The 27,220-nt window shown below is 35.7% G+C and overlaps 2 protein-coding genes and 1 long non-coding RNA gene across 4 annotated transcripts; all 3 read right to left on the bottom strand.

Annotated features, from left to right (window-relative positions):
• Nucleotides 1-5,434: 5,434 nt before the first annotated feature.
• Nucleotides 5,435-6,441, bottom strand: LOC127149569 (uncharacterized). The gene is made up of 2 exons (XM_051085354.1): nt 5,941-6,441; nt 5,435-5,854 (listed from the first exon to the last, which is right to left on the bottom strand). Exons 1-2 carry the CDS (start codon nt 6,439-6,441, stop codon nt 5,435-5,437), a joined length of 921 nt encoding a protein of 306 aa, XP_050941311.1.
• On the bottom strand, nt 5,476-7,850 carry LOC127149440 (uncharacterized). The gene is made up of 3 exons (XM_051084940.1): nt 6,821-7,850; nt 5,941-6,722; nt 5,476-5,854 (listed from the first exon to the last, which is right to left on the bottom strand). The coding sequence occupies exons 1-2, from the start codon at nt 7,731-7,733 to the stop codon at nt 6,490-6,492; spliced, it is 1,146 nt and encodes a 381-aa protein (XP_050940897.1). The 5' UTR covers nt 7,734-7,850; the 3' UTR covers nt 5,476-5,854; nt 5,941-6,489.
• Nucleotides 7,851-15,882: 8,032 nt separating this feature from the next.
• Nucleotides 15,883-19,139, bottom strand: LOC127149439 (uncharacterized). 2 transcript variants are annotated; one of them, XR_007821042.1, is made up of 3 exons: nt 18,908-19,139; nt 17,575-17,718; nt 15,883-16,843 (listed from the first exon to the last, which is right to left on the bottom strand). It is a non-coding gene; the product is annotated as an uncharacterized LOC127149439 (long non-coding RNA). The 2 variants fall into 2 exon arrangements; XR_007821043.1 differs by lacking the exon at nt 18,908-19,139 and adding an exon at nt 17,950-18,286.
• Nucleotides 19,140-27,220: the final 8,081 nt, after the last annotated feature.

Here is a 27,220-nt window from a genome sequence, read left to right as displayed (position 1 = left end):
TATCAATGGATAATTTGGTCTTTTGGGCCCTATGTTTATGTAATATGTAAGCCCATTTAGTACATTTCTGAAAAGGGCGACAAGAAGAATAGCAAAATTTAACATTTACTTTGGATAAATGACAAATTTCTTTTTTATTTGTCAAAATAGAAAAACAGTTAATTTGCATATAATAAATGAGACAACTATGCCTTAAATGCCCCTATCTAATTTAAAATATAGATTTTTAAATACAATAGTAGGCAGAATTGCAAATACTCTATACTTAATACACATTGCCTTCAAATTTCTATTTTCCCTTCGAAATAAATAAACCATCTGTCTGCAAAACATCACATCTTCTGCATGCAACCACTCCCCATCTCAAATAAAACCCTGGTTTTTCCTTCACTTGCTTAAAGTCTTCCTTCGAATTTTCACCCCTTAGTCTTCTTCCGTATATTAGCTTCCACAGTCGCTTTTCCATCGTCGATTTTCCGCCGTCTGCACGCCCTTTGTTTTCCGACCGTATCTTCCTTTTTGGTTTTTTCAGAGTCGATTTATCTTCCACAGTCGCTGTTGCACCATCGTTTTTTCCGCCGTCTGCACGCCTTTCTTCTTTCAATCGATTTGCGCCGCGAATTGTGCAAAGTATCGGTGAGTTGTTCCTTCTGATCATTGGATTCTTGCTCTGTTTTCTGCATGTATGTGTTTTTTGCATATTCAAGCTTTGGATTCTTGCTGTGTGAAAAAAATACCGAGTTCTAATTCTTCGGTTCTAAAATTTGTTTAAATTTCAAATTGCTTCCTACCCGCTTCCAAATGGCATAGAATGTCGTATTTATATTTTAATTCCATGATTTTTGTTTCCTAAAATAAAAGGCATAAAGTGTGAACAGATATGCCTTTATTTTAGGAGGGTTACTTGGGATCTGTTCTGAAGTTATATATAAATATATTGGCTTTTGGAATTTTTTAAATTTTATAGAATATAAAGATGAAAAAGGGGAGGGGAGAAATCAAAACAAGGACAAGTGATCGGTTACGAGCCGCAGGGATCACTGGTTCTAGGAAATCATTGCCAACCGGAATTCAAAACCTATCTAGTTCTTCTGAGGAGGTACAAATGAATGTTTTCTGTAATTACCAAATAAGTTATAGATGTTTATATGTTTTTCTATAAATGTCAGAGAACAGAAGATATCATGGCAGAAGGTTCCGGGGGCAAAAGAGAGAGTCCAGGAACTTCAAAAAAGAGGGTGAGAACTGAAACGAAAAAAGAGGAAGCCACTGTCTAGAAGAAACAACGGATTAAGAGTTTGGTAAAGTGTAAATCTATTCTCCAATTACTTGTGGTCTCTCGTAATTCAAATAAGCTTTTTATTTATATTGTTCCCTATTTAGGTCTCGAGGAAGAGAGTTTATAGGGGGAAAGGAAAAAAACAAAAGGAGGTTGAAGGAAAGGTATAACCGTCATACATTTGTTATGAATGAATTATGTGCTATATATATTAATTGTAAATTTGACAAACAGGATGATACGGAAAGCGAAAGCGAAAAGGAGGAGAAAGTACATGAAGACGAAGAAGTGGAAGAAGATGAACAAGCCGATGATCAAGAAGACGAAGAAAAACAAGATGAAGAAGAACAAGATGAAGAAGAGGAAGGCGAGACCGCCGTGGGTGAAGATTCGAATTCATCAACGAGTGAGATACCCCCAGATACTAGGAAAAGGAGCAAGGCTCGAGAAAAGGGAAAGAAAGTAAGCAAGTAATTTCATATTGGTGTATGTTATTTTGCATACATAGCTCAAATCTTGGTTTTATAAACTAGGTGAAGGCTGTTAGAATAGAAGAAAAGGCAAGAGAAGATAGAAGGAGAAGGGGAAAAGCTCCAATGAATCCGGAGAAATCAGAGGTAACATAGACTGTTTCATATATTAAGTTTAGATACTCTGTATTTGTAGTGTTTCATATGTAATGTATGGTACTTGGGTTGTATGTGTTTTGTATTTGTGGCTTCCGTCTTTTGTATGTTGGGTAGTTGATTGAATGGGATGTAGTTAGTTACAGAGTATGTGTAAATTGGTAGTGAAAGGTATAAATGTTCTGTATGTTATTTTATATTGATAGTCTATTCAATTATATATGTTGGCTGTCTTTTATGTTTATGGTGTATTTATCGGTTTAATGCATATGAGATATGTGTGATAGGTATATGCCTGGTTACTGATGATTTTTTCAAATCATGTTAAGACTCGGTGTACTTAATGTGTTCTGAAAGAAGAAACGAGCCTCTAATAATCAATCTACACATTAAGAAGAGCACAGTAATAGAGAAAATTAAGGAAAATCTTGGAGATAGGCTTATTAATAGATTTAGGGAGGGGATATTTGGGCACTTTCTAAACCTCTCCATAACAAACCAATCCTCCCAATTGTTGTTGCACCTTATTCAGCGAATGTGCAAACCCAAGTCGACTAGTCAGCTTCAATTTCTAATAGGAGGAAGGGTTCTGAGGTTTGGATTGAGAGAATTTGCACTTATAACAGGCTTAAGATGTCATGAGATTTCTGATATTAACCATGAGGATATAAAGGGTGGTGGGTGGCTAAAAGGAGTATATTTTGAAAATCTTAAAACTGTGACGAGGCAGTACTTGAATGTTATGTTCAATATAAGTACCGCTAGAACTGATGATGATAGGATAAAGATGGCCAAGCTGTACTTTCTGGAGAGTTTTTTGATCCCCAAACAAGAATGTCTAAATGTAGATTGGGATCATATCATTATGGTAGACGATGATGAAGTATTTGATGGGTACCCGTGGGGTAGAGTTGCTTTTGAACTCTTAGTGGACTTCATGAATAGGGCCGTCTGTAGCAAGGGGCAAACGGGTATTTCTATGGGGGGGTTTATTTTCCCCATTCTCGCTTGGGCTTACGAGGTAATCCCAACATTAAGTACTCCGCCCAACTTTTTTGCAACGAGGATCTCCAATGAAGTCCCTAGGATTATAATTGGGTGGCTGACACACAACCCAAATGGAAGGACTTAAAACAGAAAGTGTTCGATTCGCCAACGGTATGTAGATCTCGTAATTTGTAGTACTTCATGTATTCATAATAGTTTTGTTTATACAGTATTTTCTTCATTTTTGAAACAGCTTGAAGTGTCTCCAATGCTGGCAACCCCAGATGAAGTGGGAATGCAATTCTTCGCACCATTCATCGAGACAGAAAAAGACATACTCAAAGAAGCAGAGGATGAGCTTCGAAAGAACAAGAATTCTGACCACATAGCCTCTGTTTCGCTGAATAGAGGCATGCCGTCTACAAGTGAGATTAATGTCCCGAGGAAAATGGTAGAGAAGATTGAGATTAGCCAACAGAGGATAGAGACAAGTGTGGAAGGTCTTCTTGAGTTTCTTAAATCTGTGGAGTTGAAAATGAATAATCGGTTTGAAGAATTAGAGCAGAAGATGAATGGAATAATGGAGGCAACAAAGAGGCATGAATTTATGGTAAGCATGATGTGTAGACTTTGATAACATGTGTATCTGGTTTGTATTTGTAAAGAATCTTAACAAATACAGTGTATCTGGTTGCAAATAGTCTTACCAAATATAATGTATTCGATAGTATTTGTTGCGCAGGGAGCACGGGCGTTTGAAGAGCATCTTGACAAGGTGGAGGGAGGACCAAGAAGAAGATGATGTTGAAGATTTGAACTTGGATACAAGCAATCGAACTGTGCTTGGAAAAAGGGATGACGATGAAGACAAGGATGGAAAAGGGCTTGTGGATGAAAGTCAAGGAGAGAGTTCAAGAGGGCACGACGGTGGTCAATCTAAAGTGGCAAAATCAGAGACACCACCAAGAGCTGGAGATAAAGAGTCTTCGCAGTATAAGGTAAAGAAAAAAATCAAAATGTTGAGAATGTGTATAATACATATTATAGACTAATATGTACATACTTGTAATAGGCCCCGGAGGAAACAGATGAGGAGATATACAGGCTGATACGGTCAATTGATGAGAGTGTTATATATGATGAGATCAAGAAAAAAGAACAGAGGAGAAGAACGGTATAGTTGTGGATCTCTATATGTTTATTATACTAAATGACTGTGTATGTTTAATGACTATGGTATAAACTACATTGAATTTGTAGCTTTAACTGTGGTAGTAGGTTGCCTGTTAGTTTAAGTGTATGGGGATCGATGACATGAATGTTTTTTGGGGTTATGTACAAGTTGCCACTGTTTTTTGTGCTGGAAATTACTATGTATGTGTTGGTTACGGTCCCCTTCTGGGTAATTATAATTAGGGCTATAATTGAATATCATTTATCATTATGAATATGATTGAATGGCTTGCTGTGAAACATTTAACATTATGAAGATCAGTTAATGGATGGATAGGTATAATGTTGAATGAGTATATAGTTATTCTATCTAGGCAATTGGGATAACATTTCAACTGTATTTGAAATCTGGCATATAAGTGTGTGAATGGCTGTATGTTTGGTGTGACTACATATTCCTTCGAGACGTTGTGAATTGTTGTATATGAATGGTATCTTTAACTAATACTCGAGAAATATTAAAGAATGCACAGGGTCAGTATTCATTGAATTCAACCCCAAGAATGTTGAGGAACGTGCAACCAGCATTTGGCAAAATTAAACATAGACCACAGATGGCCAAGGTGATAACATATCTAATATAAATGACGGTTCAACATTTCGAAAATGATAATAACATACTTAATATAGAGACTTGTTTGCCAATAACTTGTAGATTATAGGCAAAATGCCGAGTAATGATAGGGTTTCAAATATGGCGGAAAATACAGCAGCAGCAAGGGTTGTTCTAAAACATGTAAGCATACGATCTAGTTTATATGTAATTTATAACTTGTTATCCTATTCATGGATTATTTTGTTTAGCTAAACAACACAAAGGAAGGGTTAGGAATGAAAAGATCAAATGCTAAAGAGTATAGAGAGGTTACACCAGTTTCAACAGGAATATGGATAGATGCTTTAAGAGGAAAAGTAGTTGAACCAAGGAAGGATAAAGAGAATTCATCCTCAGAATGGCCATCGTTTGATCTGCATCTAAGTCAAGCTTGAAATATTCATTTTATGTTTTTTTGTTAGGGGTCTAGAATATATTGGAATTAACATGTTTTCGTTGAACTAAGGTATTTGTTTTTACAAAACTTATAAATTCATGCTTATTTGATAATTGTTATGTAAGCTGGATTACATTGGATTTTGAACATAACTGTGATTGAGTTTAAAACAGCCAAATACAGTGTAGTTAAATACTTTGTATTTAAGTGAATAAAAGAACGATCTTATTTGAACGAATCATTCAACCAACTTGATAAGAAAATACAACTATGAATATAAACTAATTATCCCTTTTACTTCTTAAACATCGCTATTACTAAATGGGTTCTTTACAAGACCTGCAATTGTGACCTTTACCACACCTGCTACAACGAACAGAGGCTTTCTTCTCTAAGAATGAAGTAAACCTCTTCTTTTTGGGTCTTCCAGCTGGACGTTTAACATGCGGTGGAAGTATTCCATCATTGCCACCTTGGTGGGTATTCCTAATTTGGTTTACAGTACCAATAGGACACGTCCTCTTCTTGTACAGGTTTATCAAATTTGAGACATAGTAGAACTTATCGGTGTATAAATGGAGATTAAGATTCCTTGTGGACAATGCTATACATGCATATGAACAAGGGATCAAATCAAGGTCCCATTGACGACATGAACATGTCCGATTTAAAATGTTGACGACAAATTGTTCCTTACGATGGTGGACTTCAAATTCATGTTGGTCTACAGGATATATCTGTCAAACCAATACAACAAATATCATATACAAAAAAAGTAATTCACTACACTTTTATTGCATTTATTGAATATTAAATAACTTACATTCATTGAGCGGCTCTGCGCCAAGGATTCTCGAATCATATCTTCTGCATATATTGAAAGTTGTGTGCGTTGGAATCTCCATTTGGTACGACGTTCATAGAACCATTTTTGAATCAAACTACGGATAGATTCTAGAAGTCCCATTACAGGCAATTCTCGTTGTTTTTTCAAGGTAGAGTTCATACTTTCAGAGATGTTGGTTGTAATAACCTGGTATCTTTTTCTCTTAAAAAATGCCCTGGCCCACTTATGTCTTCCCACTGCTTCCAACTCATGCCTCATTGATGGAGATAGTTGTTCGAGTTGCCTCATGTAGTACTCAAATTCCAGTGGTGTATACGCTCTGGCACATTTATTGAATGAGTCCTCCATGGGAAGTGATTTATGGTTCTTTTTCAAGTTCTTCAACAAATGGAATGCACATAATCCATGTTCAGCTATTTCATAAACGGTATTAAACCCATTTTCTATACTTTTGTGAGCATCAGAAACAATTACCATCTCATTATGTTCCCCAAAAACGGTTTTAAGGTTTCGAAAAAACTATGACTATGACAAATCATTCTTTGAATCAACGACAGCAAAAGCTAGTGGCACAATTTGAGAGTTTCCATCAATAGTACAAGCAGATATGAGGGTACCAAGATATTTGTTCTTCATAGCTGCACCATCAACAGAAATAACTGGTACGCAGTAGTTCCATGCATCAATTGAAGCAGCTAGTGCCATGAAATAGAATTTAAACCGACCTTCATCATCTGCTTCTTCAGCCGTATATGTACCTAAAAACAGTCAGATAAAGTAGTTTAGAATTACATTGTATTTTTATATGGATCTTGTGGTATCTGTTAAAATACAGGGTAATTGAAATTTTTGATACCTGGGTTGTTTCGGATCAGTGCATCCGAAAAGGCAGACAACATGGCATATGAGTCCTTCGGAGTACCCCTAATGGAATTCAAAGCAATTTCACGTCCTCTCCAAGCTTTATCATAACTTATGTTCACACCGTGGTGAATCTTCATATAATTTATAACATCCGAAGGACGACATGGAGCCTTGTCATTCGTTTTAAATATTAATTTCGTACACTTAGATACAATCCAGGATGTTGCTTGTTTGTGGTCATTCTTCACGACGTCAACAGAACACAGATGTGTATCTGTGAATTTACGAACTATCCAAATGTCACTTTTTTTAAATACCGAAGCACGTAGATACCAGGGGCAAGATGGATCCTTACATCTGATGTCGAATGATGTACGGTTGGACCTAACAGTAACTAATTCAAAACTACTATTCAAAGCGAGCATATAAATAGCTTTTTTCAAAACTGATTTTTGTCTAAACATGGATCCAACTCTAATGTGTATAACAGTATTTGGTGATTCAAATACATTGAGATCAATAATTACATTTTCAGTACGTGAGTCTTCGGTTCTAGGTAGTTCGCTGCTCATATAAGGGGTATTTCCAATATCCGTAGCAGGTGTGGTGTCGACAATAATGAGTAGATCATTGTCTGGCAATTTTGATAAAACTAACATAATCCAAGACACATCCTTATCATCCACAATCTGAATGAGTTTCGAATTGTTGCCATCTTTCCAGTAAAGGGTCAACCTACAGATAGAAACTTCTGAATTTGGAAAAAGTCTATGTTGGATACAATTTACAAATTCTTGAAACGAGGATGAAACTGGAACATATACATCAAGGAGGTGATAGTCAATATATCGGCATGATTCGATCCATCTACCATGGAATACGGTCTTCACTCGTTGCAAAGCCATCAAAACAATTCAAAGGGAACATGTTTATCGAAAAAAGTATTAAGTGGTAGATTGTATATAGGAGGGATGAATATTAAATTATTGTTTCATCTTATGAATATAAGGTTGGGAAGGCAATGTTGTTATTTTTCTAAAGTAGTTTAGAATATAAAGATTTGAAATTTCAAAAAGAATATGTTTTGCTCCATTCTTTGTTAAAATTTATGTTTTAATGGCCATGAACGTTTTGGTGAAATTTGTATTTTCGTAATATATTCAGATTTGAGATTGTGTTTCGGTTTCCATTAACGAACTGTGGTTTGTTTGTAACATTAAAGATATAGATGACAATTTATTTGACATGATTTTAGGGATAGTTGAGATTTGAATCTAAAGATAAGTATTCCCATTATATTTGCCATAATTTTAGGGAATTGTTGGAGTTTAAATTTGAATTTTATAGATTTGAATTTCGATTGTTTTAAATGCTTTCCGGTTACATTCTTTAATGTTTTTTCGTAAATGGTTAAATATTGCATCATGTTTATCATTGTTTTAGGAAGGAATACTTCATTGCATTAAAATTCTATAAGCTATTCATTGCGTTAATAGCTATTGAAGGAAAAATCGGTAGCTAAAGTATGAATATATAATTATTGAAGGGAAAAATGGGAATAATTAGGGGATATTGAAATCAATTAAACATGGTTAGGGATTTTTGTGATAATATAATAATTATTTGATTTGGTTAATAATTAACATAGGTGGGTGTGTTTATAGATACATTGTAATTGGCTATGTTGTGTTTTATTTGATTTTTCAGGTTTCTTAAATATACTGTATTTGATTTAGGACAGTTTTGATACGTTAAGGGGCATTTTCAGTCGAAAAAAAGTGGGAAATTTATCCAGGCAGTTGGTTTTGCCATAAATAAAAATAAAATAACTGTTTGCTATTTTGACAAATTTCATTCTTATATTTGCCATTTTCAAGGATTCCTCTTTCTGAAATATATAGGAAGCTTGGGTCCATCTTGAAATATGCTATAATATTTTAGGCCTTAGTAGTTAAAACCCCTGAAAAGAAAGAACAAGTAATTCTACAAAGCCCATTTTTTCCATCTTTTTTCAACTAAGTCCTACAAAAATCTCAATGATATGGATGAAAGTAAGCTTATCATAAAATTACAAAAAAAGACAATCTAGATTCTATAACATCAAACTGCGATACTCAATCAACTAGAAACATATTGAGCAATATCGAGGACAAATCTCAAGGCTTTAGGTGGAGATAAACGACCTTTCTTTTGAAGATAACAACGTAAATCACTTGGAAGATGAAGTGTACATGAAAGAGGGAATAAGTTGATATAAAAACTAATCATCATTCATTATATATGAACAAAGTATGTAATTAAATGCTTGCTATGGAACATGTTGAAATAATTTTCATTAGAATAAAATAAAGCGTAAGAAAATTTATCCATACCTTTAGATGGTATTCAGAAACAATCATCATTATTGACAAATTCTGGGTAACGACTCCAACAAACTGAACTACATTGGGAAACTAATTTCAAGCAAAAACAACTAAATTTTTTTTTTAAAAAAATCTTCTCCATTACTCAAATACAAACGAACATTCGATAAAAACTCCCAAAACTTAGAATTAATCTTTATAAAAGCCACACACAAAAAAAGCAATGTATTAAGTTCTTGGTAAAATAATTTTTTACAAAGGATGTTCTTAGTAAAATACAAGCAAGAACGTCATTACTGTTAACAGATACGTAATAACAAAAGGCACTTGAAGTTTCTAACTTCTAAGCTTTAAGAAGAAAAGAAAAGTCATGTCTATGGAGGAAGAACAAATTAATTAAACAAGGATCAAGTGAGATGTTACGGCTCAATCTAATTTGAGTTTTAGTTGAAGATCATAGCAGGAATCACAAGATTGTCGATGCTACATGGTGACAATTGATGCCACAAGATTATTTCATATGCCAAAGCATCAAATATAATTTGTAGTTGAACTTCAGGCTTGAGACTACAGTCGAAAATTCTTTCCATTCTTTTTTCAATCTTAGATTCTTAATACTTGCTATCCTATTTCAATTGAAAATCATTTTTATTAAACAAATTTTTTATGCCCAAATTTTTTTTCCAAAATAATTTTCATTTCAATCCATTCACATTCTTTATGGACAAGAAACCGATCCTAAATCCCCATATCTTACTAGCAACATCGCAATAAGAAACTAAAAATTGATTTAAATAAACACAACCTAAAACGCTCAACAAGTAAATCAGCTTATTAATATAGAAGAATCAAGAGGATTACCAATCTAGCGAGACAAATCTCCTTCGCTTTTTTTATAACTCGTACAACAATCTTCTTCAAATTCGAGTCCATATAGGACAAAACCTCAGCAGCTCCAGCAATATATCGACAATCGTTACCACCGATTTATTCCTAACCATTAGGAGATTATATCAATCAAACTAGAAATCAAGTAGAAATTAAATCAATTACCAGGTTCGATGAGATTAATGGTGGAGGAAGTGGAAGGTTTGGTGTGAACAACTACGAGCTTGAATAGGGAGTTAACTGAAGAGATTGGAACGAGGAGATGGTTTAAAGTCCACTTGAAATTGTAATGGAGCTTTGATTATCGTGGTGGAGCGTTAGCCGTGCGCGACAGAGGATGTGGAGATTGGAGATGTCGAACGATGATTTGAAAAAATTAGGTAAGGAGAAGAAGTATGTGTATCGTGTGTATAGAGAGAGAAGAAAGGAAATTTGGGAAAAAAAGAAGGAATAAATTTTTTGAAAAAAGAAAAAATAATATTTAGAAATAGGTATATCTTGACATTTAAAAAATATCAAGTAAATAAAACTAGTCTTGACGCTTTCAACCTATCAAGTATTGAAAAAACTTTTGAAAAATTATGCATTTTCCACTTTTTTTTATTCTCAACTTTTTTCATTTTACTTGACAGTTTTTATTAGAAACGTCAAGTATTTCTAAATTACAAGCGTCAAGTAATCTTGTTTTTGTAGTAGTATAGATAAGAGCCACAAACAGGATTTTGTTGGCAAAATCTTCAAAAAAGACATCGTTCCAATCATGTTATTCACCACTCCAATTCGAGCCACATCCATGGAAGATTTGTTCTAACCACTGTTCCAATCATGAAAACAAAGCTTAGTGTTATGCAGCTGCCCCATTCCAATATGTAATCAGTATTCAAAACCTTATTCTCAAGAAGGTTAGATTGTTTTCAAAATTGCCATAAAATCAAAATTACCAAATTGCCCACATTTTAAAGGGATCTCGATCCTTTATTGCACCGAGATAGCTAGGGATGAAAATAAAAGCATTTATTTTATTCGATCTCGTTATGAAATGCCTGAGAATGAATGAATGTGGTGGGACGTTGGTGGAAACCTAGGTAACTCGCGTGATATTGGTGATAGCAAATCCCAAGTCTCATAGCCAAGCTTGTTATGAAATGAATCTAACATATAACATTGTAGTGCTCGTTGTGCAAAATCTAAATATGATGATGATGGGACGTTGGTTAAGAAAGACTCCTACATTTGAGAACGAATGAATGTGGTGGGGCGCTGGTGGAAATCTCAGGTAAATTTTGTGATACTGTGAGAGCAGATCCCAAGTCTAGGCGAGGGGAAAATCCCAAGTCTCAGAATTGAGCATGTTGTAAAATGAATCAAGCGTATAGGGTTGTAGCCCTCGTCGTGTGATGGGTGAATTGTTGTGGATTATGTGATGTATGTTAATTGTTCGATGCGATGTACTTAAAACTTGTCGCTCACTAAGTCCATTTGACTTACGTTTTAAGTGATTTCCCTCCCCATGTTGTTAGGCATTTAAGTCATGCGACGATTGGTTCTGAGGCGTTGTGGCCTAGTTAAGGAGGAAAGGTAGAGTTACTGTAGTCTTACATGGTATGCTAGGCATGACATCTCATCATGCATTTAAGAAGTCGGTTGGTATACAAGTTACTCTTTAGTGTGGACGGCCCAACTCATGAAGAACGCGAGCGCAATACCAAGGTTAGTGAGGCCTAAACCAATGAGTCAGAGAGTCAAAGGGTCGAGACTAAGGGAAGCTAGCCTTAAATACTTTCCGCTAAGAGAGTTAGTTGGACAATCTAGCGGAGGAGGAAGCTTCATCTTTACACCTCTAAGTACCAAATGCCAGGAGCGTTGTTTAACGAAAAAGAAAGAAAAGGAAGACTCTAGTGCTTTTCCTCGGGTTGGATTGAAGATGACAAAAAGGAAAAAAGATGTGAACAGAGTTTGATGCCCCCAACCACCATTACATAGAGCAAAATTAGGTGGTGGATGAAGGAAGGAAGGTGTACTACACCTTGGTGAAAAGAAGAAGGATGTAAGAATATCATAGTTGACTCATTTTACGTAAAGGAAAGTTGTAATTTGTAGATTTGTACTTCTGTAAGCATTAAGCTAATAAAGAGAAGGAGTTTTAAGTTATTCTGATGTGTTATCTCTTAAGTCCGCTGCAAAAGATGTAAAATGACTCTTAGGCTCACAAGGAAGAACTTCGCAAAGAGACGAAATGAAAGCTGTTCTCTTCACTAGGTGTTCGGCATGCCATCTCAAGTGGGGTGCGCGTTGAATATCTAGGTGGCATGTCCATTAAATGGTAGTGTGGAGTGGCATTTTGGGCAGGTCGTGACAGGCATGGTATCAACGCATAAGTTTTTGGAACGAGAAGAGTAAGAGTTAAAATTAAGGTCGAGTAGCTTGATGGAGTATGGCTAATAGGTTTGGTGAAAGACGAAAGTCGATTTTTTCTGGTTCACGAAAATGAGAAAGAGTCCTTAGTAGTCAACCCAAGTAGTCTGGTCGAAAGCTAAACCTTATCATAGGGCTCCTCAATGATGCATGAATTGATTTTTGCCATACCCATTGTTATGCAAACACTAACTTCAGTCGCATTTTCATGCGAAAGCTGACTTCGGCTGCATGAATTTCATACGAGAGTTCATTACCCAGCTCTATAAAGTTATTCCATTGTGTTATCTTGAGTGTTTGCACTATAAAAGATGTAAAGATCTCTCAGGCTCACGAGGAAGAGCTTTGTGAAGAGATGAAAGGAAGAGTTGTTCCGTTCACTAGGTGTTTGGTGTGCCATCTCGCATAGGGTGTGCGTTGAATATGTAGGTTGCACGTCCTCCAAATGGTTGCATGGAGTGGCATTTGGGGCGGGGCATGACATATTGCATGCTAAGAATGATGACATTGAGTTGTTCTATCTTTTAAATGATTTGCAAAGACTGAAAGGAGTTTTTCTCTAGGGTCGTTAAAGATTAAATTATACAAGAATTGGCTCTATTGCACAAATGAGTCAATAGTACAAAAAAGAGTGCAATAGCAAAATAACATAATGCAATTATAATTTTAACACATCCCTTCGCGATCAAGAAAAGCAAATTTTAACACATCCCTTCTCGTTTTACCTCCTAGCTTAGATCGAGAGATGACGTGAAGCCAACCGACATCGCTATCTTTTGACGATACCCATTGATTCTGCTAAACTATTGAACCTAATAGACATGTTATTCTTAGATGTGAAAATACTTAACATACAACACAACACAGAGGAACTGTAAACCCTAGATTTCAGGAAACTTAAGACTTGCAAGAACTTGGTGAAAGAAGAAGAAAGATGAAATAGTAGAAAAGTTGAAACCATTTTTTATGAAAAGTTGATTGGTAGATAAGTGAAGTGTTTTAAGTGTCATTATAGGCAAGGTTGTAAGACAAGGTTCAAAATATGGCTACATGTAGGCTAAGCGTTTGGCATACAATAGGCAGCTAGTAGAAGGCATTAGAATCTTTAAAGATAAAGTGTTGGGTGGCCAAGGTTGATTTGTTGTGTGTGTGGTTGAGAGGTGCCAAGACTAACCTCTAAGGGGACAAGGTTAAGAGCCTATTGTAAGTGCTAGGTGAAATGCAAGGATGACGCTAATGTTTGCTAGGTGATTAAAGTGCTAGGCGGACAAAATGTATAAAAAACCTCTAAGAACAATGCTTGGTTAGGCATTTAGGTTATCAAGTAATGAAAGGCGATGAAAAGTGCTAGCCGAGCATGTCATGCAAACAAGCTAGACAACAAGTGTGACAAGGTTTGGTGGCATGATGTGATGCTTTGAGGCCATGTAGTAGGTTGGTAAACTAAGTTCAAGGCTATGCGTTTTGGTGATGGATGTCATATCACAAAGTAAGCTCTAGGCATTATAGTACAACTTGGTGGAGTTGATTTCAGATGTCTAGGCATGCAAGACATAAGAAAAATGGAAAGTAGGAGGTGTCTTATGCTGCCATGAAAGAGCTAGTATTTAAGGGAAATTTGAGAACGAAGTATTTGTTAAGTATAGTTGTTGAGTATTTATTATACGTTGTTGTTATAAAAACTCATAATCATCGCCTTTAGGAAACATTTGAGGTTAATACATTGGCAAGCTCAAAATGCTACTGATTTGTACAGAAGACATCAACGGGCATTTCCTGAATGGTTTTGAAATCAAATATTGCAGGCACATATTTGTCACATGGATTTTAGGTCATGGAATTGTGTGAGACAGAAAATTTGTCTCATGATTTCCTCTCACTTACGAAGGGATCATTACTTGACGTTTAGTGTTACAATGGATTCATTATTGGTGGAGTGAGATTTCACACAGTAGAACGTGAGTTTCTACACACTATACAAAATAGTAGAGTCATAAGAAGTTTCCCACAGAATAGAATAGAACCTAATTCTACACCAAGCAAAGAGAGCCTGAATGGGTTGAAACCTTAGAGAATGGCAGAAAGGACTAGTGTATTCGCAGTGTGTAAAAGCTTTCTTATTCATCTCCGAACAGTCTGTGAGTGAGAGCTTAGGATAGAGTAGAGAAGATTCCATCACTTCCTTTTCCCCTAACTTGTGTAATATTATTTCCTTTACTTTCCAGTTTTGTATACCTGTTTTGTAATGTATACGTTCATATTGTATAGTGACCTAAGACCTACATTGCACATTTATACCTTTTCAGTCCAACATTCCTTTGCTATTCATTTATCAATGTATTATGAGTAGCTTAGGTTTGTGATAAGTTCTTGATAAGTAGTTTAACTTACGAGCCATATCGCGTTAGTTGAGTTATATTTCATCGCATGACCACACTTGTCGCCAACTGCTTAAGAGAGTAGGTGGCAAGGACATGACTAACGTACGCGATCAGATAACTTTTGTCGCTTGTGTCTACGGAAGGAGTACATGTGCGAGCACATGTCATATAGAGGTTGTCTTCCTTAAAAGAGAAGTATTATAAGTCTTGTAAACAACAACTTCTAGATTTATATCGCTTAATGAAGCTTAGTTAGTTGCATCTTGAGAGGCAAGCAAGTGTGTCATTTAAGACACCGAGAGGCACTCGCCTTAATCATAAGCAAGTTAACTGATCTCCATTGCATATGGCTTATCGCACAATTTAATTGCTAGTAACCCAAAGATCTTCCTTCACTCTTTCTTAACAAAAGTTAGTTCACATATCCACCTCGCCTCCATTCTTATTCCCCTTTATAGAATCTCTAGTGTAGACAGTAGTTTAGCTTTAGACACACTTTTCCCTTATACTGTATAGATAGAAATTGTATATTGCCTAGAGGAAGAGTCAGCCTTTAGAACTAAGATTTAATATCAATTTACTATTCGACCCTAGATTACCCAGAAAACCAATTTTTTCGCTTACACTTGGGCAAGCAATAGGAAAACTTGTACTCAACAACGATTTAGTCGTTACCCGAGGATAAGAGGCAATGACAATGACTTGCCGCGTAAAGGAAATATATAAACTAGAACATATACCACAACAGTAAACACTAAGTCCCAAATCCTTTAGCATGTTGAGTTGTGTCCCAAGTCCAGGCAAGAGGAGAATCCCAGGTTTTAGTGATAAGAAATGATGGCACGATAATATGAATGGTGCGATGTTTTTGTGATGGTTGTGACTGTGTTTGATACGAGGAAAGCTTGTGATTTTAAAGTGATTAGATTATATATATATATATATATATATATGCCTATGTTTTGACATTGATATTAATTATATCTAAATTATTGTATTCTCTAAAAAGATGTTTCTTAAACTCATCACTCACTAAGTCTTTGACTTATGCTTTAAGTTTTTTTGTCTCTAGGTTGTTAGGCGCTGAAGCCAAGTAAGTGAGAAGAAAGAGTATGCTCATGTAGACTTGTGTGGCGTGTGAGTTGTGTCATCCTATCTCGTGCTTAAGGAGCCGATTGGTGAGAGCATCGCTCCTTAATGCCCAAAACCCAGTTGAGAAGGAAGGCGAGCGCTACACCTAGGTTGGTGAGGCCAAGCTGGAAAGAAACAGAGTCGAAGAACAGAGCTAGGGAAAAGAAGCTTTGAAGCTCGTCTTTGAGTTGGATTGGCTGGGCGATCGAGGAGAAGGATGAAAGAAATTCCTCTACGTATCCTATCTCAAGAAGCAACGTTAGACGGTGGAGTAAGAAAAGTGGGTCAAAATTTAGTTTTAGTTTTATGTTCCACGAGAAAAAGGAATGTAATTTGTAATGCATAACCTTATAAAGGTGTTAAGTTAATAAAAAAATGGAGTTATGTATTCTGCTATTTTGTTATTATCTCTTGAGATTGTCGTCTAGAAGTTAAAGTTGAGTTGTGTTATGTAACCGTACTAGACAACAAAGCAAAGTTCAAAGTTGTAAATTTTCGTTGAAATAAGAAAGCCCAAGTTGAGGCAAAGACTTTGCAAAAGAAAGTTGATTAAGATGTTCCGCTTACTAGGCGTTCAACGTGTCATCTCGTGAAGAGGTACGAGATGAGTGTCTAGGTGGCATGCCCCCATTTGATCGCAAGGAGCAGTTTATGGGGTTGGGCGTGACATGTATATTAAACATGTTAACTAACATGACAAATCTACGTTGTGTAGGGCTTGTCCAGTACAACCAATGTTTCATAGCAGTACTAACTTGACGATGTAGTAATCACACCCACCACCCCTAACTGCATTGTTGTTATAGAGTCCACTCAACATCAACAATGGAACATAACCTGTGTGCACATTATATCATATAGCCTCAGGCTCAATATCTCAACCATGTAGTTATTAGAAATCTCAGAAAATCACATGAAAAGATTAAAATGTGTCTGCTTATCTTTATCTTGCGTAAAACTCAAGCTTACTCAGTTTGTTCTTGGAAAACTGGAAATCTTGAAACAATACTTGCTGATCCATACTTAGCTCAAAACGATATCATATCAACGACTTTTTAGAAACTTAATAGTCATGTGCTCACATATAAATTTCATTAAGAAATCTAAGCCCGAAATTCATGCTTGAAATTGATCATGGAAGTCATGTATCATCCATAAATTAAAATTCAAGCATGTAAAACTTTTAATCGTAAATAACAATTTTAGAAAACATTTTTGGAACTTGTTTTGTCACTCACAATCTTGAGCTAGTTCCCTCGTTTGTAAACTCGACCTATTTTCTCTTTACTTGTTAAACAAACAAAAATCGAGCATTGGAACTCTAGATATTCTTTTCTTTCTATGATAATCTTAAAACGATGTACTGCTTATAACATGCTTAAGATGGCATATTAAAGATATTGCTGATGAATTCCAATCTTAAGAAATAAAATCACATGTTCACAGTTTTTACCAAAGTTTCCTAAATTCAGTACACAAACTTCAAACATTCATAACTTCCTCAATAATTAACCAAAATGGGTGTACTTTATGTCTAATTCTTTATTTTGAAGAATTCTAAAACTTACTTGAAGGAATATAGATCAGATTTCAAGTGGATTGTCCTAGAAAGCCTCCAAAATGGAGCTACTCCAAATTCACATGTTGTGCAACCTCTATCTTTTTCTTGAAGTTAAAACTATTTGCAGTCATATTTGGCTCATGTGATCTTCCTGAAAAGTTGTAGAAAATTGAAGTAGGTTTCCAACCATTTCGAATAAAGCTTCTAATTCAACTTTTTCTCTCTAGGATACTCGAAAAACTAAAGGTTGTTTAGTTTTGCCCGAGAATCCCGTGATCTGTCTTTTACTTTAAAAAATCAATTACCTAACATTATAATTTTCCCACTTCCTTCATGAAATTTGTAATTAAATGAATTAAGTTTCAAACAAGTCATACCTCACCTTTTAGTTCTTATGCAACTCGAACAGAATTTAAAACTAGAGGTATCACAGATGAAGCCAACCAAAAACTGTCGTGGTTTCCGTGAGCTTTCCCCCATCATCTTCAACCTAAAAATACCAAAACTTCTTCTCTTTCTTCTCAACCTCTCTTTCTATTTTAAAAGTTTGAAGAAGAAAGGATGGAAATTGAATGAAAAATTGGTTTGATAGTGGGATAAACAACCATTTACTTATTGCAACAAATGGACAATCTCATTCCCTTCCACCTTCTTCTCTTTTCACATTTTCTTTTTCTTTAATTCTTATTCTTTTTCCTTTTTAATTAGTTTCCATTTTCCTTTTCTATTTCTTTTATTCCTTTTTTTTTTTTTTGCATTTTCTACAATAAAGCAACAATAAACTTACTACCAATATGTGATTGAAGAAGAGAGTAGAAATGTCTCGGGTTTACAAATTAGACAAGCATATTCTCATAGAATTCTACTAAAAACACCAAATTCCCAAGAAAATTACCTTTAGTTCCTTATGATTTTCAAAGCAACTTCAAAGATTGGAAGAATGAAGATAGCCATTCTTGGAGAATCTTGAAAGAATTTTATTGAATTTTGGAGAAAGTTTACAAATAAATTGAGAAAATTTTGTACGGAAATCTAAAAAATGATTACTTATAAAAACATAAGGTACGATTAACTTGAGGACTTACGACAAGGATTAGGCTACTAAGTGAAGTAACCACACAAGAAACAGACAATGAAAATAATAATAAGAACATAGGAGAATTGATGACTTAGTTCGATGACTTAACATCTACATTAGGAAGGTCTCAGTCCCATAGGAAGAAATTGTTTGTTACCTTATGGAATAGTTTATGAGTACATGATAACTGTCAACTGTATATGCATTAACATAGAAAAATATAATGTTGTATAGAGTCATTCCAAGTTTATTGATACTATACCTTGGAGTGTTCTTCACTAAACTCGTCACATGTACATCAAAGTGTTCTTCACTGAATTCAGGGGAATTCGATATCATAAAGCAGCTTTACTTGTCAAGAGCCCTCTTGATCATTTGCGATCCCTTTGCTCCTTTTTCCATAAAAGACTATTGGATTAGTTAAATCCTAGATGTGATAAACTTACCAAATTCATATATATAGTTGCTTAAACTTAATGAGCATTATAACCACATTTGACGGCTTCGTTTCTATACTTTTCGACTGCAAAAAGACTAGATATGACCTTGAACAAATAAGCCCACAACAAAACACAAACAACCTACACAAAATCCATCTAAATCCAAACCATCCAAAATAGAAGATCTTCTAGTTAGTTATAATAAAATATATAACTAACCCATTTAATCAAATAAATGAATAAAAGAAAACGGGAGCAACTAAAACAACAACTAAGTTCCTCTTTATAAATTATTTTAGGCTTAGATAAGCCTATAGGTTGATTTGGGGGGTAAAAATATAAGCAACTTTTATAGTTCGAACGTCTCAGAGCCCTAGCATCGGGGCGCCTATTTTCTACATATTTGTGAAACTGTCATTGATCTTATTTTGGCCTATTTCATTCATTTTAGCTGCAATTTCAGCAATTTTCATTGCGTTGGACTCATTGTGATGTTTGGATTATTGTTTTCAATAAATTAGAAGATTTAGTGAATAAGTGGTATATGTGAGGAGAATTAGCTATAAAAAGTCAAAATAGTCCTAATAAGGACGATTGAGAGTAGAGGCATGTGATGAAGATTAAAGAGACTTTGAAGATAAGATTCATAAGAAAACATAACAATGCTTATACTACAGACATATTTTAGAAGTTGATGGATGGAACACATAATTTGTTGTACTCTGGTTGTACAAAAGTTTACTTATTAAACTTCTTGGTGAAGTTGATGCATATTAAGATTCTCAATAATTAGAGTAACAAATTATTTAATATGTTACTAAATTAAATTTTTGAAAGATGCCTTTTTAATTGGTGCATGTATACCTAGTTCTTTTTGTGAAGCCAAGAGAAAACTACATGATTTAGAACTAGGATATGATTTTATTCATGCTTGTAAGTACAACTGCATTTTATTTTGGAAGAGATTTTCTAATTGTCAAAGTTGTCTAGTGTGTGTTGAGTCTCAATAAAATATAAAGGATGGAAAAGGTAAGAATGTTCCAAATAAGATTTTACGTCATTTTCCATTGATACCAAGGTCAAAGTGAATGTTTTTATCAAAACACATTGCCTCTCAAATAAGATGACATGAGGAAAAACAAGTTCAAACTAATGGTGTGTTAGGGACATTCAATTGATGTTGAAGGGTGAAAATGTTTTTATAGAAACTTTCATTAATTTGCTTAAGACCCAATGAATGTTCGATTAACCTTAGCTTTAAATGGATTTGATCCATTTCGAAATATGAATATTGTGTATAGCATGTGGCGCGTTATGCTTATTCTTTACAATTTTCCACCTTTCAATACATATGAGAATCTAATTTTTTCATGTTCTTACTTATACCAGGATCAAAGTCCCTTGAGAAAGAAATTGACGTGTGGTTACAATCGTTGATTGAAGAGTTGGAATAGTTGTGGAATAATGTAAGCACATTTATAAGTGCATGTGTGAGGAGTTCTTTCAGTTACGTGCATTTTTTATTGTTGACTATTAAAGACTTTCTAGCATATGGAGACTTGTGAGATTGAGTACCAAAGGTTATCAAACATTTCCCATTTGTAAAGAAGATAGATCGTTGTTTAAAATAAGAGAAAAAATCTCTTTCATAGGTTATCGACATTACCTTCCAAGTAACCACAATTGGCGTAAGAGCAAGCAATATGATGATAAATTGGAGTGTGAAGCTCAACCTATTGTAATTAATGACGATGAGATCCTAGAACAAGCCAATTCATTAATCTTTCAATACTAAGTAAGTATCTACCTAACGAAGATGAGAAGATAGTTCTTTATGTTAGTGTGAGTAATGAAAAATTATGGGGATTAAAGACTCATGACTCACATATTCTACTCCAAAAACTTAATGTTGGAATTTATGTCATAAAACACGTAGTTTGTAATTTAAATTATATTCTATTCAATAAAGTTGTTAGTGAAGACTTATTAGTGAAAATGGAATATTATAAATTTGAATCTAATAAACTAAAGTCACGAGGCTATCTAGTGTAGACTTGAACTTTATGTAGAGACATAAATGTGGATCAAATTAGTATATGAATAAGGTTGGGCACCTTATTTTGGGACACTATGGTAGCGACTGGCTTTGTAGTTAATACAAACGACGTGATTCTGAATTGTTCATGTAGAGGCATGAAAGTAGAGGCATCATATGTAAGGAGTTTGAGGCATCATATGTAAGGAGTTGACATAAGCCTATAACCATGAAATAGTCACTTTTAAGTTATAACACCGTTGACTCTATCAAATTGACTATTTCGATTGTTAATAACATAGGTATCTTAATCTTAATCTTGAGCAAGCTATGAACATCTGTTTAAAAGGAATTATCCTTAGATCTCCATTTTAGGGGTAAGACCGAATGGATAGTTAGAGACATAGGGTGCAAGATATGTATACACCTATTGTGGTGTCATGTTCGAGCATATATGTGAAAGGATGTGTATACACCTATTATCAAGGAGAAGAAAGCTCACATCGCTTCTCACCTCAACATACAACTCTTTCTTAGCGAAAACGTCTTACACAATTTGCATCGCAACACCTCCAGTCACATACTCTTATTAGGTGCAATCTCAACGCATACAATTCGTGTCGTGTGTGGTCTTATCGCATAAGTTCAGAACGCGATCAGGGTCTCACAACAAAGGCTAACGCATACTTAGCCAATTTAGTAAACTTCTTTTTGTACCCTATAACAATCATATCGTCTATACTAAACACATGAATTCATTCCTCTTTGCATCAAAGAACAAACAAGGATAGAACTTATTTTGGAATACTTTCCTAAACTCTTCCCATGAAATAGAGGCTAATCCTCAGATATTGTAACATGGAGAGTTCACAAATCTTCAGTGCTTCCTTGCAACAGGAATGTTGCTAACTTAACTTTTCTTTCTTTAGGGAACTCCATTACCCAAAACATTTTTCTACGAAACTAAGTCATTTTTTCGCATCGGTTGAGTTTGTTGTTCCTTTGAAGGTTATAACTCTTAACGCCTTCAATCTTTCAATGCCAAATCTTTTATTTACGGTGGAAGATGTAGGTAAAACATTATCAGCCAACCTTTGAGCAAAGCTATCAAATATATTTTCCTTCACATTTTGCCTAACAGGGTCATGGAGATTACTTAATATTTCATCAGAACCTTGGCTCTATTGGTGCTCCCAGTAGCAAGAACACTAGTTACCACTTGCCAACCTTGCCTCGACCTTCCTCACAGTGCCATAACCCTTATAACGCATCAATACATTGGACATCATAACTCTATCATGTGAGTCTTATATGCATGACTCAGACTTTCCAAGAACTTATGCTCTGATACCAACTTGTCATGCCCCACCCCAAACCCACTTCATGCACCCACATGGATGCATGACCCCCTAGACACTCCACACATTTCTCTCTGCAAGACAACACGTAGAACTTCTAGTAAGTAGAATAATAAAAAAAAAGCATTTTCAACTCGAATTGAGAACTCATTTTGGAATAACAACTTCCTTGAAATTTAATAAAGACTACATTTCAAATACTTGCAAAAGAGTTTTCACAAAATGAACATATACAAGTCTCAAAATGACATTTTAATCTTCTTGCCTAACTCTACATGCTATGCAAGCTAACTGATGAGTACTAACAAGATGATGTGACACGTCTATGCACAGTAGGCGATCAGGACGACAAGACAAATGTTGGATGTCCTTCGCTACCTATAGAAGGGGAGAAAACAAAACATTTTAAGATTAGACCAATAGGGTCTAGTGAGTGGGTTTTTTCACCAATAAATCAATAAATTTTCGTTATAACGCTTTCCAAGGTTCTTTTCATAAATTTTATGTGATACTAATAATTGTGTTTCAATTAAAATATAAGTTCAATCAAATGCTTTTCATTGCATTAGGAAATTCAAATCTCACTGAAAAATATTCATATAACCATTTCCTTGCAAAATTATTTCATCATAAGTCATATCACATAGGAAAGCATTTTACCATAACGTGTGAGGCTTGATCTAAAAAGGAAGTAATTTCATCTTTTGTACCCTCCTCAGCTCAAGTATCACACACTGTCATCACCAAGTTGCATATGTATAGAGTAATCTCGACACTACAACAATTTTCATCAATTTCCTTTCGTGTGAGGTTAGATCCGTAAAGGGAGTCCTATAGCCTTTAGAAAAAGAATGATTATTCTAAACAGAAAAGAATAATTATTCTAAAGAAGGCTTTAACTGTGAAGAAGGTTACGGTTCAAGGAGAGGTGACGCAAAAGAGGTATTTACGTCTAAAAGTTGTTTATATGAAGCAGGCATTTTGTTGAACAGTTTGGCGTTGTGCGTAGCAACATGAGGTGAAGTCTGGCAAGAAAGAGTGGACGTTTGTTGTCTACTGCGAGGAGAAGGCAGACGAGGAAGAGTTGAGCATTCCAGAAGGATAAGCCTAGTATTTCTCGGGAAATGACTAATCCAGAGTTGAACATCCTAAGAAGATCAGCTTAGTGTTCCAAAGAGAGGCAACGTATTGAGCTTTAGTTGATTACATGGCCCGACGAGCACTAAGTTGACACGTGTAAAGTTGTAAGTAAGAATTGATGGACAAAAAGAAGACTCGGTTAAAAGGATTTAGAAATAAGATTGAAAGGATTAAAGGAAGTATGTCACACCTTTCCCCAAAGGTTACTTCGTATGATCAGGTGAGAGCGAACTACCTGCACATCCATTGCCTACCTCTTCGTAAGATGACGCATGAACGCCTAGTAAGCGGACCAACTCTTATACTTGTCTCTTACCTTAGCTCTCTTCCTGGACCTAGAGACTTTCACAATTCCTTGCAGAGAAAAACATTTCTTCAACTTAGCTTTGTCGCCTAGCTCTTATTACATAAACTCAACAATTTGTAGGTGATAAGCACAAAGATATACCCAACAGATTAATAAATTAAACTTTCTCTCTTTATTAACTTAACACTTTTACAATGTTTACAATTTACAAAGTACAACCCCTAAACTTTGTTTTGCATAAAATAAAACCTAGTATGATCTTGACATTGTCCTTCTTCTTTCCACCAAGGTTTTTCTCTTCCCGCCAAGGTATTTAAGAGTATAAGAACCTTGATCTCAACTCTTTTCCTTGAGTTATTCAACAATTCAAGTTAAGGACAATTTTAAGGCCTCATTTCCTTTCTTCACTGCTAAATGCTGCTCTTTATGGTGGATACCTAGAGGTGTAAAGGCGTCACTTCGTCCTTCACCTTAATTGCCCAACCACCTCTCTTTGCAGACCGCGTTTAGGGCTACCCTTTCCTTGAGTCATCTCTTTGGCTTTCGAGCTTGTCGAGCTTAGCCTTACCAACCTAAAGGTTGCACTCACCTTCCTTTTGATTGGGCCATCCACGCTAAGTAGCGATGCGCTTGCCACTTGACTAATTAGACGCGAGATAAGATAACACGACTTCCATGCCACAACTACAGAGTAACTATGTCTTCCCTCTTTAACTAGGCTACATCATCTAAAATTTAACTAGGCTACATCACCTAAAATCTATCTTTTGCTTGGCTTCAAGGCCTAACAACCAAAGGAGGGAAAAACTTAAAGCATAAGTCAAACGGACTTAGTGAGTGATGAGTTTAAGAAAACCTTTCTAGAGAAAGCACAACAGAATCAATCGATAATAAGGTCAAATCACATCTTATAAATCCCATCGCATCAAGGCACAAACAAATCAACCATCAATACAACAAGCGCCACAAGCATTACATGCTTAGATCATTTCATAAATCATGCTCATCACCGAGACTCGGGATTCTCCCCCCGCCTTGACACAAATTTACACTCAACCAGCATCACGCGAGTTACCTAGGATTTCCACCAGTGTCTCGTCACATTCAATCTTTCTTAGGGCTAGAATTTACATTAAACCAGTGTCTCATCACCATCTCGCCTAGATCTGGAATTGTCCCCTTGCCGAGATTTAGGTTTCACAATCAACTAGTATCACACGAGTTACCTAGAATTTCCATTAGAGTCTTGTAATAGATCTCACCTTTTCATGTTATTCTATCATTACAAATTAAAGGGTATACATTATTCACATATCAAGCTTACAAACACAACATTAACTATTTATGAAGAATCACTCATAAAACATTTATTCATAATTCATATTCAAGCATAGAGAAAATTGAACCATAAATAACAACTTAGAAATCACATTGAAATCTTGTTTTGTTACTCATAAAAATACTTAGCCTCAACTCCTTCATTCTCTGCTTTTGGATTCCTCTTCTCGCCTAGTGATTCCCTCAACCGGCAGTTCAACATTCAGAACTTCTCCTTAGCATCTTTGTTTGAGAATTCCAACACTTCTGAACACCACATTTTCCCTTTGGCCATTCATCTTATTTATAGTGACCTTTCACATCCACGGGTCACTTCCACACTTTACATATGTCGCCTTCCTAATTCGTCGCACCATGCATCCAACCCAAACTCGACACATAGGCCAAACCTTAGCGATGATTAGACATTCCCTTAAGATGCACACCTTATCTCTTCGGGAAGCAAAACTCTTTAATCGTCTGACTTTCCCTTACCTTTTCAGGAAACAACAGACATTTACTTTTCCTGGTGAGTTTTCAAGTTACCTTCAGTGAACACCTACTTTTTTGCCTCATTCTCTTAGGCGTAGGTACTTCTTCCCGCTTTTCCACACTAAACACCCAACTCTTAGCATCCAACGCAAGCTTTTTCTCCTCTAGTTATTTTTATCACATCGCTTATCTTTACGTGATAGAACTTAAACTTAAGCATTTCCCTTCATGTCATTATTTGTCTTTTCGCATCCTTTTTTATGGAATGTCCTATCAACTTCCCGACAAGGACCCTCTTCGATAGGACTTCCTTTCTCCATATCAGAGCCTCAACATAATTCTTTCATAGAACGAGTTCTACTATTAGAAATCTTTTTGTTCTGCATCCATGTGGCAGGATCTTTATCGCATTGGTGGTACGCGATCAGGGCATTACAAAGTATTGTCATTATGAGAAGTTATCAAGGAAATGCTAAATGATAATCTTTTGTTGTGGAAGCTAGATAAAAAGAGAGGTTGTAACGACCCAACTTTCAGGACTAAGCTGAGGTCACTACTCAGTACTAAGACTCGACCACACAACACAAAATTTATAACGGACCGGTTACGATTTCTTAAAACGTTAGAAATATTACAAAAACAGTTTCGGGCTCTATTTTAAATCACAGTCACAAAAGTTTCAAATAAAAACTCAGGTCATCAGTTCAAAATCACAAACCAAATATTCTAACAAAATACATCAGCGGAAGCAATAAAGAAAACCAGACGCGTCCATATGGCCTTCACGCATCCTTCCTGCCTCTCGTCGGTCTGCCCCTCGCTGTGCCCTTACCTGAAAAGTTTAAGAAGAGAAAAGGGTGAGTATAAACATACCCAGTAAGGGACCCACTACTGGACCCGTTAGGGAACAACAGTTAACTTCCTATTCAGGGGTACCCTACATAACAGTCTAGTGGTTCCGTAGAACGCACATACCAGTCTAGTGCTCCCGAAGGATGCACATATCAGTCTAGTGCTCCCGAAGGATGCACATATCAGACTAGTGCTCCCGAAGGATGCACATATCAGTCTAGTGCTCCCGGAGGATGCACATATCAGTCTAGTGCTCCCGAAGGATGCACATATCTGTCTAGTGCTCCCGCAGGATGCACATATCCGTAAGGTACACTACCCCATAGATGAAGCTAACCATTACCCCTCAGTCCATACTAAACCGTCTACCACAGTCATACCCCATCAACACTCATATTACAATTTCGCCATAGGCTTTGCCGGTCAGATAGTATAGGTTTAAACAACTACACCGTCAGTTGCTATACGCGTTTCCAATTCGCACACCATTATGGTAACCCCTAGACCCAATCAACTAATCAATCAAAATCGGACTCACCGTCCTTCCCCGACCAACTCCATGATCAACGTCCAGACCAATGACTACCACGTACCTAACCGTAAACTTCAAGGTCCATCGACATACAATTCCAAT

Source organism: Cucumis melo, chromosome 5 (genome assembly GCF_025177605.1).
Source record: "Cucumis melo cultivar AY chromosome 5, USDA_Cmelo_AY_1.0, whole genome shotgun sequence".
Lineage (NCBI taxonomy): Eukaryota > Viridiplantae > Streptophyta > Magnoliopsida > Cucurbitales > Cucurbitaceae > Cucumis > Cucumis melo.
Note: the sequence above shows the minus strand (reverse complement) of the source record. Positions and strands in the feature narration are given on the sequence as shown.

Bases quoted from the DNA above. Each gene is read 5' to 3' on its own strand.
- LOC127149569 (XM_051085354.1), bottom strand. From the start codon at position 6,441: ATGGTAATTGTTTCTGATGCTCACAAAAGTATAGAAAATGGGTTTAAT. The intron at 5,855-5,940 runs GTAAGTTATTTA...TTGGTTTGACAG, and splicing joins CGCAGAGCCGCTCAATGAAT to ATATATCCTGTAGACCAACA.
- LOC127149440 (XM_051084940.1), bottom strand. From the start codon at position 7,733: ATGGCTTTGCAACGAGTGAAGACCGTATTCCATGGTAGATGGATCGAA. The intron at 6,723-6,820 runs GTATCAAAAATT...GACTGTTTTTAG, and splicing joins ACTGATCCGAAACAACCCAG to GTACATATACGGCTGAAGAA.